Here is a 13,103-nt window from a genome sequence, read left to right as displayed (position 1 = left end):
ACTGAGGTTGTTCAGTTAGAACCTGCTCATTGAAAGGTGCGTTGACTTCAGTCTTAATTTACTATAATTGCCAGTTTTCCTCCCGACGGTTGAATGTTTTTTACCGGTTACTATGGCTTCCTCCACCAATAAAAAGTTGATGCCATTTTAAAGCTGAGTGTGTTGAAAGTGGTGTTAAACACCAAAAATCAATCAATATTTGTAAAAGCATTGTCAAAGTATTGCTATTCACACTTTTGATAGATTTAGAGCACTGAAATCAAGAAATTCAAACTTTTCCCTTTAAACATTTATTTCTAACTTCTAAAAGATAGATAGATTAAGAATCCCAGGAAATATTGAAAATTCAGAAATTATTGCGTGCATTTATTATTGCGATTTTTGAAGAATTAACAAAAAAGTGAGTTGAATAATTGTGATTTGTAGGAAAAGCTACATACAGATATATGTTTTTGATATCAGAATGTGAGTTCTTATTATTGCGATACACAAGTAGTTGCATTATTCGCATTAATAAAAACATCGAAATAATTTCTGAATATACAGTAAAGAATGTTTCCACAAAAAAGAAATAAGTACAAATATTAGTATTTTGACAGAAGTACAAAAACAGAATATGGTAACTCAAATGTTACTTGTTTCATAAACTGATTGAAAAACAAGCCCTAGTAGAATTAGCATAATAAGTACAGTTAAATAATGACTGCAAGAGAAAGATAAGAATGAATGAGAACTGTTACAGAAAAGAAGATTGCAAAACATTGGGTGAGAAATGCAAAAATGAGGATAAATAAAAATGGATTGGAGTATTGAGAAAAAGGGTAAATTGGAGAAAGGCAAAAGTTAAGTTTTATGGAATTAAACTCTCTTATGGGTGAGAATTGTGAGAATTAGTATCACAACAGTCTGCTCTTTAACACATTGCTAACTCTTTTTGTGTAAGGGTTTGTAACATATTTTTATTTTATTGCAGGAAGTATCAGAACTGGAGAAGTTAGATGGTTTAGTAAACATGATAGAAATATCTTTGGTCAACAATCCTGTAAGTTATTCTCAGTACTTGTTGATAAAAGAATCAGTTTCATATCAATACCATGATTAATCAGGTTTATACCAAAGCCATTCCATGATTAATCAGTTTCATACCAAAGCCTTTCCATGATTAATCAGTTTCATTCCAAAGCAATTAAAGATAAATCAGGTTTATACCAAAGCCATTCCATGATTTATCAGGTTTATACCAAAGCCATTCCATGGTTAACCAATTTCAAATTATAACATTCCATGATTAATCAGGTTTATACTAAAGCCATTCCATGATTAACCAGTTTCATATTTATAGCATTCCATGATTGACCAGTTTCATATTTATAGCATTCCATGATTAATCATGTTCATATTTATGCTGTTTCAAAAAATAAAAGTTGGAAAAGGTTACATATATATATTTTATAGCATGAGTTCGAAGTTTAAGCCCTGTTATTATTGTTAAAATTCTAGGCTGCCAGACGTCATCTTCACAGACCACTGTTAGTGTTCAGATTAAAACAGTTACTGGTTATTGATGGTATACCTGTCAATGAGGAAGAAAGGACCAAAGCTGAATTGTATTACATGGACCAACAACAGGTATTTCTAGTTGGGGGATCAGGGACAAGGATTTAGGTAAAACAAATTATTTTCCAATGATCATTGATGAAGGGAGCAGTGCTATATTTCATGGGTCAAGAGGCAGCATTGAACTGAAAAGTGATGTTGCCAATAAAATATCCTAACTTGGATTTTTTGTCACATGAATATGGATTCAAAATCTTTCCATGTTTTTATTAACTTTGTAATTCTGTCAGGTTTTAAATTCTCTAAGGTAATTATAGAAATTGTTTTTGTAAGGTATTTATCAACAATGAACTGCTAGCACTTCAAAATTTATTGGAGTGCTTGCAATGAGTCAAAAATTGAATTTACCTAGAAATACTTTTATTTATAGTCAATTTTTTTAACCAGATATATTTAGAATCATTTCATCACAAATGAAATAAAAGGTGTCAATTTCTAACATTGGCCTCAGACATTGCCATCCCTGTGATCAACAAAAGTACACCTAGTTCATGGGAAAGGTTTTGATAGGTCAAAACAGTTTGCCAGTTTAATAACTCTGCTATTACTATAAAAATAAGAAGATGAGGTATGATTGCTAATGAGACAATTCTCCATCAGAGGCCAAATGACTTACAAGTTAGAAACTATAGGTCATTGTACGGCCTTCAACAATGAGTAAAACCCCTACTGCATAGCAAGCTTTAAAAGGCCCTGACATGACAAATGTAAAACAGTTCAAACAAAAAAAACAATGCCCCGATTTATAAACAAAATAAGGAATGAATATGATATAAAACAACAAACAACCACTGAAATCCTGACTTGTTACAATGAAGTGTAAAGCAAAGCTTTTACATGGATCAGGTAGGAATTCATCAGGAAATATTTAAGTGAAAAGAATCCAATGTGACTATGATAGTTGTAAAAGTTAAGTGTCAAATTGATATAAAATTAGGTGAATTTTATTTATGTTCTTATTCAATACTACAAATGAACATAAATAATTTATAAAGAAAACTCAACACAGTTATTTGGTTATCAGGTCGCCACAACAGCATAGAAGCTTATTTTATTACAAATAAAACACAAATTTCCAATTTGCTGTCATCGAAGGCTGCCGTCACATATACATATAATCTACAATAGGAAAAGTATTCTATAAGTTAAAGTACAAATTCTATATATATGTACTATTTATTACGTCACCTTTACTATAATTTTGCACTTAATTTCTTGTATGCAATTATCATGATTAATATTACCTGAACAGGTAATAACTAAATGTTTACCAATCAAATTTAACATAAACATGTTTTGATATAAGCACACATGCTTTAAGTAAACAATTACGTGTGTTCCTGAGGATAAATGCATTGTGTTTTGAAGGTTAACATGGTTGAGGGAACACTGCCAGGAATCAGTCAGTATAAAACACAGGTACCAGTGAAGGTTACAACGATGCATCTAGGTTCTTCGCCCATCTGGAATGGAGGTGCCATATATGATGAAAATACTCCTGAGGCACTACAGAGAGGTTTGTCAATTGTAGTCATTTAAAACTATTTTGATGGTAGATTTTATCATACAATGGATGTGTGTGGTGTGGGTAGCATGCTTGGATCTTGATCATAATGCACAGAAATATTGCACATTACTTTGGGGGTACACTTCAATCCTTTTTAGGTAGGAGTGAGAAGCTAAGACATGCAGTACCCTACCCTTTTTATATATTTTGAATAACAAAAATACATACCCTATCATATATTTTCTTTAAAAAAAATATACCTATAGCTATCTTGATTATGCTATTTCATGGAGAGATAAATAGTTTTTACAAATATCTGAAGCATTTAATCATTCACGACAGTGGTTTTAATTGCATTGTGGAAAATAAAAATATCTGATTAGTTTCAGATACTTATGATTTGATGAGCAACTTTGTCACATATTTCTTCTTAATTTCTGGAACTTATCATATATCATGAAGCTGAAAATAATGACCTATTCCGGTGGCTCATCCCCCCCCCCCCCCCCCTCCCCCCAAAAAAAAAATACCCAAAGCTGTGTCTTTAAAATAGTTTCATATCTCCATAGTGATATTCTCGGTCTTGCTTTACAAGCAAGTTGTTAAATGTGTTGTGATCAAGATCAGGGCTAAGGCCAAACTGACTGAAATACAAATCTTTTGTCCATGCTTAGTTAACAAGGATCTGACTTCATTCTTTCTTGTTTTTGAAAATCAAATTATTGTCTCAACCAATGAAATTCCTGCCTATATATTTTTTAAAGCAATGTAACATTATGGCAAATCCTAAGGATTCCGAAGAGATCATTAGAACATATAGTAAAAGAAGAAATTGTCAGATTCTAGCAAGTGAAGCATGAACACAGTATCAGTGTATCATCCAATTGGGTTTAGGGAAATATTTGGCTTTTTGAATATTTTTTCTTTTAGCCTATGTGGATTTTGATTCTTTTAAATAAAGTTTAACAAACCATTTAAAGCAAAACAGAAGAATTTATCCAATTTTCAAATTGCATTTAAACTTTCCCATACAGTGCTTATAAATTGCTTTATACAGATGATTGGTATGTTGAATTTTAAATTCTTATATATTCATTTTCATGTAAAAATGTGGACACACAATATACAGTAAGTAGTTTTTTTTAAATCTTGCAACAGTGTCATTTTTTGATGGAATCTACCAATAGAGACATGTTTGGATGGACAACCTTTATTTATATAAATGAATCCACTTTGTCATAATTTGGTCTGAAGATAACAACATAGCATTCAAAGGAACTGACAAATTTATTTTGAAAATTTACGCCTACAAAATTATTAGTCTTTAAAATTATCCACCATTTTCTGGTCAAGTGTTCAAATTAATTTGAATGAGTGAAGACTGCTGTGTCAGGGTTCTCAAGTACAGTGAATTCATTTATTTCATGGGTATCAATTTTCCTAGATTGGACAAATTATATTTTCATGGATACTTAATTTATGGTGTTATGGTGCATACAAGCCTATAGAATTTTTTTTTAATATTATTGAACTCTTAAATTTGTGGATAACCTTTTCCTTGAAATGCAGGAAAACAAGTACACTATGATTACTAGTGAATCTAAGTGTACTAATGAATCTAAGTGTGCTTCTATTTGATCAAATTCTGTGTTATATAGATGTAGTTTTCTATGATAAAGATTTGATAATTTTCACAAGTTATTTATTCCAACAGAATGGATACTGTCAAGGTGAGTATATTAGTACCTGCCAGGTGTGGTCTATATTGCATCACTTCTATTTTTATCTAGGTGGGGGTAGAAGAAGAGGAAATAGTAAAACAGACAATGGTACAGGTGTTTTAAATCGTGGAAACACGATTGTAGCACCGGGTTATGGAGGCATGCGTCACTATCTAAATCAAATACCATATGTCACGCCACCTTCACAGAGCGAGTATGTTGAGTGGTTTTCCAGGTAGCTATTGTACCAACCTGCCAGAGTTTTTACTAATATTACAAAAAACTTCTTATCTGCACTTTTCGTAATTAATACAAGAGATTCTTTAGGAATACTTTCTGAATTTAAAAAAAAAAAATTCGTTCATAGTTTTTATTTGTAATTCTTAAAAGTCTACACAGTATAGTTCAAATATTAATTTTATAATACTGAAATGTACATTTGATAACAAATTGTATTCTGATATAATTGTATTGTTTTTTATTGTAAAATGATATGTTAAAAAAGCGTCAAATTTTGGTATTGCAAAAAATAAGATGGAAAATTAGCAATTTGAGATTTTTGTGTAATTCTACATTGTTCTAAAATAGATACTGTATGATTGGTAATCACTTTTAAAGTTTAGAATTAATATAGACTATATTGATTAATTTCTATAATAACAGTGCACACTTATGTAATAATAATCTTAAACAGTTTGTGAAATGGATGTGTTACATTTTTTAACTTTGTATTAAAAGATCTGATTGAGCCTTTTGTAGACTTTTGATAAGATTTAAAAGAGACTATGGTACTTGGTATATAACTGCAATACAATTAGCTATATACCTCAGTTACTTAATGAACTCTCTCCAACTCTGGCAGGTTTGTTGTTTGAAATGCAGCTTCAGATAGCTTTACAGTAGAACCAGCTTTTAGTGTGAAAAGAAACAGTTTTTGTGTGTTTGTGTAATAGGTAGCTAGCTATTCTGTGTGAAAAATAATGCTTTTGTTAAATTTGATTTTAAGCTTTTGTTAATTTTAAGTTAATGTAGTACAAATACTTAAAAAACAAATACAAAAACACTTAATGGCATGAATTCATATAAGTATCATAGTTTTAGTGAATTTTATTTCTTTACACATAGGATGAATTCACTTTTAATTTTTTTTCTTGGGTCATGTTAAGTAAATGAGGGAAAAAATGGGGAGTTTTTTTTAAATTAATTTTACTTTGAATTTCCTCAGGGCTATTCAAGAAATAAATGTATGGGGGATTGGAAGGTACTTTTTATTTAACCCTGCCATGCATACAAATAATACCCACAATGCATTAGATTCTTAAATGGCAAATTAAGATAGTTTCCAAGTTAAATAATAGAATGTATTCTATAGTTGTAATGTTTTCTCAACTAACCATCCACAATTGGTTATATTCTTAAATTAATAGTAACTCTACTAACTAGCTAATTTATTAACACTGTGTTTTTGTGTGTATGTATTAATGTTTTTTGTGTTGTCTGTACTTTATATGAGTGCATTCTTTCTTACAAAGATCTGCTCTCAGTAATTTGTAGTTGAAAATAATTTGAATATTACTTAATGTGTACATACTTTAAATACGATATAATATAAGTAATTTTTTGTTTGTTTCAGTACATTAATTAAGATACAGAAGAGTATAGGAAATATGAAAAAAGGAGAAGTTGGTTGGGTTCATGTCAAAGAGACAAAACCCAATAAAAGACAGTAGAGTTCAACATACGGTCTTCATCCATAGTCAAGACATGTCTCTACAATAAGTCAATCTCTTAATCCTATCAATTTGAATGATACAATACGATTACAGTTACTGAAAGCAAACTCAAAGTACTTAACTTGGCCTTTCGGTCATAAAACTTTACTCAGTACTCAGAGTAAAAAAATTTTTGGTGCTTGAAACACCAAATCCAGTTTTTTGACTGGTGGAATTCTGAGTCTGAGTATGATTATGGTACTCAAAAATTTTATATCTGCAAGGCCTGCTAATATGAAGTCATACCCGTCCTACACTGTAAACAAAATTACTTTATTTCATGATAATTCTTTTATGATATGCATATCTACAAATACTTCAATGTGATTGGTCCATTAGAACTTTTCTCATTGGTTTACATTTCAATAGACCATATTGCTGAAACTTCTTTCATAACTTAAGTTGTAATATAGTGACTTTTTTTTTAGGATTAACCAGGCCAAAAACAACAAAAGATAGCTATGTGATGGAGAAAATAAATGATGTTAAAGAATGGTTGTGAGCAATCTTCAAAAACTGTATTCCAGCTTAATCATAATACATTCTATTGCAAATCTGTCCACATGCAAGTCTTCAGATCTGAGCATTGTTCTGCATAATAAGTCTGTGATACATTTATAGTAGAATAGCTTTAGTTTTGTGATGTGGTTTCAAAATTTCCATGAAGTCTCTCTTATAAAAGATGACTGAGTCTCATGAAAAGATGAAATTTATAAATGGGGCATCCTTATTTTACTGTTTATCTTTAAAATGTCACCCTCATATTCTCTTCTACAATAAATTTCCCATAATTGATCAGTCGAAGATTGAAATGATCTCCTGTTATTGAATTTTGATTATAATTTCATGTATTGAAATATCACATGAATTTCAAGTGTTTGAATTATAACATGATGGGGATAGTTGTTTCATCAGTCATTACAGTAATGGCTGGAAGGGCTATGAAAACTTAGGTCTGTTTCAAAATTTATCTGGTGGGTGTAGAGAGGCAACCAAATTATGAATTGTCTGATATTTATGTATGCATATTAATAGTGTATTTTATATTGATATGTTATTAATGCATGTAATTTTTTTATTTCAGAGTTTTTATATTCTCTGGTTATAAACCATCCAACTCTAGAAAGTCATTTGTTATTTACCCCCTAAGAGACCCCTTTCACACTTACATCTTTAATTAATTATGGGTTGCATTTTCCGTAGAATTTTAAGTAAAATGAAAATTTTTATTTTATTGGTGGTGGGGGTCTTTAAAAAGTGCCTCCCATCCTCTTATTGGGTGTACTATGTTAGTTCATGTAATGATTCGTATAATGCATTGTTAAAGATTATTTAATGATAATGGACTTAAAGACCAAACAGCCTATTGTTGATGCGCATCAACTAACGCAACTTGGTAGTGACATAAAAGCTCTATGACGTTGTTTCTAGCCATGAAAAAAACGTCAAATTATAACGTCCTATTTCGCGTTTTTCACGGATTCCAACATAGTGTACGCTTAAAACTACGTCTTCCAAGAAATGTGGAATTAAGCATGGCACTGATACCTAGTGGAAATTAAACACAAATGGACACAAAAGATACTACACTATCTGTAACCTCCGTTCTAATAAAAATAATAATAAAAATATAAATTTTGAACTCGGCTTTTTGCATTTGCGCCGATCTGCATTTCACTTTTTTTCCTTCACTTGCGCCGATTTTGTCTTTCATTTGCGCCGATTGTGTACAGGTAAATTATAGGTGAAAGATATTTTTTTATTTATCATATAAACCTCTTCCGTTAGCCAGTTGTACATATGTTATGAATTGTCAATTATAACATGTATATAACTGTTGTCCCCTGCTCACAAAGGGGAGGTGGGAGTAGAATTTCGAGCAAGATAGGTCAATTTAAAAGATATTTGTGCACTCTGTTTACATCCACTAAAATCACGGAGTAAAATTCTATTTACAGCATTTCAAAGCACCACAATAAAATCCATAAAAATGTAATACAAGTACAAATGAATTATTATTTTGCCGAGAATTTATATGCCACACATCTGATATATTCCTTTCTTGTCATTTTATCTTTTCTATACTTGTTGTACTTGCCAATAACGAAGTCCATCTTTTCTTTCTCGTGTCAAAACGAAGTTCTCGAACAATATGACCAAAATTATCTTAAACATAAGGGAACAATATTTATATCCATATATTACCATGCAATATACATTCTAGGTTTACTACATGTACATGTATTTACTCGTATAGCAAATAAAGTATCGGGGCTAGTGATAAAAAAATAAAATAGGAGCTAATGAAAGAATCAAATCGGCGCAAATTAAAGATCGAAAATTTTTTTAAATCGGCGCAAATCTCGTACGCCCGTGTAACTTTACACTTGTAAATTTATATGACTTACGCTTAGAGTTTTAACTTAATATGTGATTTTCAAAACTGAGTTTTCAAAAGGTTAGGCCGATAAACAATACTTTCTAGAAGTTTTGATATACTGGCAACGTATGCATGTTGAGATTAACTTACTTCTTTAAGATTCTCGTAAAATAATGGTGATCTTGCAATGAAGTTAAATTTTATCTATACTGCTTGATTGACAAAATCTTATAGTAAAAATAAAAATGATAAAGATTCATTGTCTTTTGTCATTTGTTTCATTTCAAATTGTCTCAAGGGGAAATGATAAAGATTTCGCCTGATCTCAAAGAAGCTTAAGGCAAAAAATATAAGAAATAAATAAAAACTCAGTGAATGTGAATTAAAATAAAAATTTACGGTTTTAAAAACTAAACTTGCTGTAAATTTAACTTATGACAAAAAACAATTGCTTAAAGAATAAAATCCAACATGAAATTTCTCACTTTCAAAAAGCTACAATGACTGGAAAGATTGAAAACAAATTTCGATTTTCAATGCCGGCAATCTATACATACAACCTTGTCGTTGTTTTAATTTCCAAAATGAGCTATTTAGATTCATAATATTTCATCCTGTTTTGAGAAATACTTTATAGTTTTCAACGGAAAATTATTTCTTAGATTCTAAACCAATTTTTGAATTAAAAACGTATTTGTATTTTATATTTACTGTCTCGTTTATTCAAAACATGTGAGGTAGTAATAACGGGGATCGTATTTTATGATAGGTTAAATGGATGTAAAACGTTTTAGAATCAAAAACTTTAATTCATATATTATACCTATAATTTTAATTTTCTTATATTTTAAATATTCAGAAATAATGAATCCACAAACTAGATGGAATAATTTGTATACGCTCGTCTTAGTCGGGACACATAATGGTATAAAAAGTCCGTCCGTGCTAATGTCTGTCCGTCTGTCAACAGTAGCGAAAGAGTACGCTAGGGCGAAGTTCTGAAATTGACGTGACTAAAAAACCCACACATCTAGTCTAATATAGTCAAATAGTCTGTAAGTAAGCCAGTGTCAACTTTCATTTCTCTTTTTATTTCCAATGATTTTGCAAATGAGAGGGAGAGGACAAAAATAGATCTAGACTTTCCTTTCTAAAGCGTCGTAAAAGGTTATTTCTAACAATTTTATATTCCGACGGATGATTTGTCTGAAGGTTAATTTTGTGCGGCAACAACATCATGAGATCTGATACTGATACATACATATGATCTCTCGTATTACCGGATAATAAAGTAGGTGAATATAGTTGTTATTCTTGATTCTTGAAAATTTAAATGTGGGTTTCAAACGTCCAATTTGCAAATTTTTTCAAACAGTACGCCAGCAATGAAAACTTGTACTATGACGTCAGATTCAATGTTCTGAAGAAAGACAACTCTTTTCTTCAAAACGAACGAGAAAAAAACATGAAAATTCATCATAACTTTTTTGAAAGGTCGGTGACATATACATTTTTTTGCTTTATTTTGAAGAGTACACATGGCACTTTCCTTCTTGAAATTTTTATGAAAAAATCACTGGTAGATATTTTTTAATACTTGAAACGTTTTTCATTCTTGCGTTTTATTTTTGGCGGGAATGAAATAAATCATATTTTTTAAGATCAAAACAATAAGAGTCTTAAACTCTTGAACTTGTATTTGATAGACACAAATCTACTGTTTAACGTGAAACAAGAATTATGCTTGTAGGTTTGATATAATGGGATATTTTGAGAGTTTAAATAACAAGCATATATCATGTTAATATTCGGGAAACCACGAAACTGAGGTTGCTATAGTGACAAAACTAAGTCGGTGACCCCCAATTTTTTTTATCATATTTTGTTCCTCAAATCATGAAATACCTTCACACAAAATCTTAAGGAAAAATCACTGGTAGAACTGAATAGGCTGTTTGGTCTTTAAAAGCATTTTAATGTGTATATATTGTAATACTTTGTATAATTTTTCTGTAGAGATGTCATATCATTGATGATTTAAAATTGTACATTTAGATTGTTTTTCAGTACATTATTGATAAGATTTCAGAATAACTGTAAATAAGAGGAAACGTTTTTGTGTGTTTAATTGTAAATATGGGTAGAAGTAATTTATTTGTTAGATTTTTGTTAATCCGTCCTTTTTGCTCAATATTTTAGTCTGTTGTAAGTTATTTTTGCTATTTTAGTTTTATTTTATGCCACATTGAAAGTATGCGTTTGTGATATTTTTTATGTCCATTGTGTTACAACCATCCACGTTTTATCCTAATGCAAAAAAAGCATTTCATTAGAATTGGATTAACAGTAATGTATTTGAATAGTTGCCAAGTCAATTTTGGATTTGATGGCTCCACTTTGCAAATAAAACTGCATTTGCGAACATCAATTCCCCGATTGACAGTGGCAATTCCACCACTGCTCAAATACAGTACTGTTATTCCTTTAGTCATTTCTTCTTAATGGATTAGATTATAGTTATGTAAATGTAAATGTAGCAGTAGGTTGTTTCCAAATAAGATACAAAAGAGATAAGTCAAAGATATATTTTAGGATACTAGTCAAGATAAGAAACTGTATACTTCAACCATTATCATCATTTGACATCTGCCATTCATCTACAAACATTCATATTTGAGTGTTTGTTTCATAGATTTTTCCTAAATTTATTTTTTATCAAAACTACATTCCTGATCAGTATTTTTATTCATCATATAAAGTCTGTGCATTTTAAGTTACTAAGAAAATGCATAGAATCTCTGTATGAATGAATTATTGTATTTGACTGAGATCGAAAAATAAATTTGTATTGGAGCATTTGATCATCATGATTTTTTAACATAAAAAAAACCAATGAAATTGACATGTGTCATTTGGTCTCTTGTGGAGAGTTGTCTCATTGGCAATCATACCACATCTTCTTATTTTTATATTAGGAGCCCATTGTTATGCATTGGTACTTTCATGAAAAACTACTATCCCTAGTTCTTACCAATTAAAATTTATATGTTTTGGAAGATAATGTATAAGAAATATGTATTCTTTTGTTTGCATTCTAAGTGCCAGTCTTTGTAAGAATCAGGCAATTTTGAAAAAAATCAAAACATGGCCGAAAAAAAACCCACCGACCTAACCATCCTATTTTGAAGTTACCCTCATCCTGGGTTAGAAATGGTAGGTCTTTCGTTTCTGCGTGTCTGGTAATTCGAGAAATCTCTAGATAAATTTTGGTTAGAATGATAGCAAATTACGGAGTTAGCTCCCCTTAATTTTTAATTTCTAGTGCATTTCAACCAAATTATATCTTGAATTACCAGAACAGGACAAGGAAACGAATGTTATATTCATGCACCATTATACATTTTGAACAAAAATTAATGTCAACCTGAGTGGGTTTTTGTTTGTCATGTTTTCACCACTGCCTGATTCTTAGGCAGATTGGCACTTGTGAAACATGAACAAGAATGCATATACCAACTTTTAAGTTTTGACATCTGATGATGTAGCACGCTATTAAATTTTCACTATTTTGATGTTACACTGTTTGGTTTTTAATTGAATGTTTGTTTACACATTTGTCACATGACAGTATCATAACAGAAATCAGCTTTCCTTCTAAAACTTGGGAAAACTTATAATTAGACAATCATTTGTTGGATTAATTAATTTATATATATAAAAATATTTTAACCCTGTCGAAGATATGGGCATTCTTTATAGGCCTTTAACTGTAAGAGGCTGCATGTGTGGAAAATTATTTTAGGTAGTGATTTTAATAAAGTTGCAGTTTTTCATTGATGCAAGTTATCTTTCAAGGTGACTTATGAATTCTGCTGAAAGAGCAAGGACAAACATATTACCAAATGTTAATTATATGTTTTATTAAATCTTTGAAAACCAGTCAGATTTATAATTTTCGTATTTATAGATGTATTATTCTTTTTTTCTTCTGTTAAATTGTAAAAGTTGATGTATGTCCTTTGAAACATGAAAGCAGAAATCATGGTGTACCTTATTTGAAATTATTATTAATGATATTTGAATTAAACATCTATGTTCATTTCCTT

General features: G+C 30.3%; 1 protein-coding gene across 7 annotated transcripts in view; it reads left to right on the top strand.

Moving 5' to 3' along the window:
* LOC127738779 (leucine-rich repeat-containing protein 9-like) overlaps nucleotides 1-7,429 on the top strand; it is a 55,116-nt gene extending 47,687 nt beyond the window's left edge. For 4 of the 7 annotated variants that reach the window (XM_052250152.1, XM_052250151.1, XM_052250155.1 and 1 more), the window contains 5 exons: nucleotides 974-1,042; nucleotides 1,501-1,629; nucleotides 2,986-3,133; nucleotides 4,915-5,080; nucleotides 7,046-7,429. In XM_052250152.1, coding sequence (XP_052106112.1) covers nucleotides 974-1,042; nucleotides 1,501-1,629; nucleotides 2,986-3,133; nucleotides 4,915-5,080; nucleotides 7,046-7,076 — 543 coding nt within the window. In that variant the 3' untranslated portion in view covers nucleotides 7,077-7,429. Of the gene's footprint in view, nucleotides 1-973; nucleotides 1,043-1,500; nucleotides 1,630-2,985; nucleotides 3,134-4,838; nucleotides 4,855-4,914; nucleotides 5,081-7,045 lie in introns of all 7 variants that reach the window. The other 3 variants (XM_052250154.1, XM_052250153.1, XM_052250157.1) reach the window with 3 other exon arrangements.
* Nucleotides 7,430-13,103: the final 5,674 nt, after the last annotated feature.

The sequence above is a fragment of the Mytilus californianus genome, unplaced genomic scaffold, assembly GCF_021869535.1.
Source record: "Mytilus californianus isolate M0D057914Y unplaced genomic scaffold, xbMytCali1.0.p SCAF_4, whole genome shotgun sequence".
Classification (NCBI taxonomy): Eukaryota; Metazoa; Mollusca; class Bivalvia; order Mytilida; family Mytilidae; genus Mytilus; species Mytilus californianus.
This window is presented reverse-complemented; position numbering and strand designations above follow the sequence as displayed.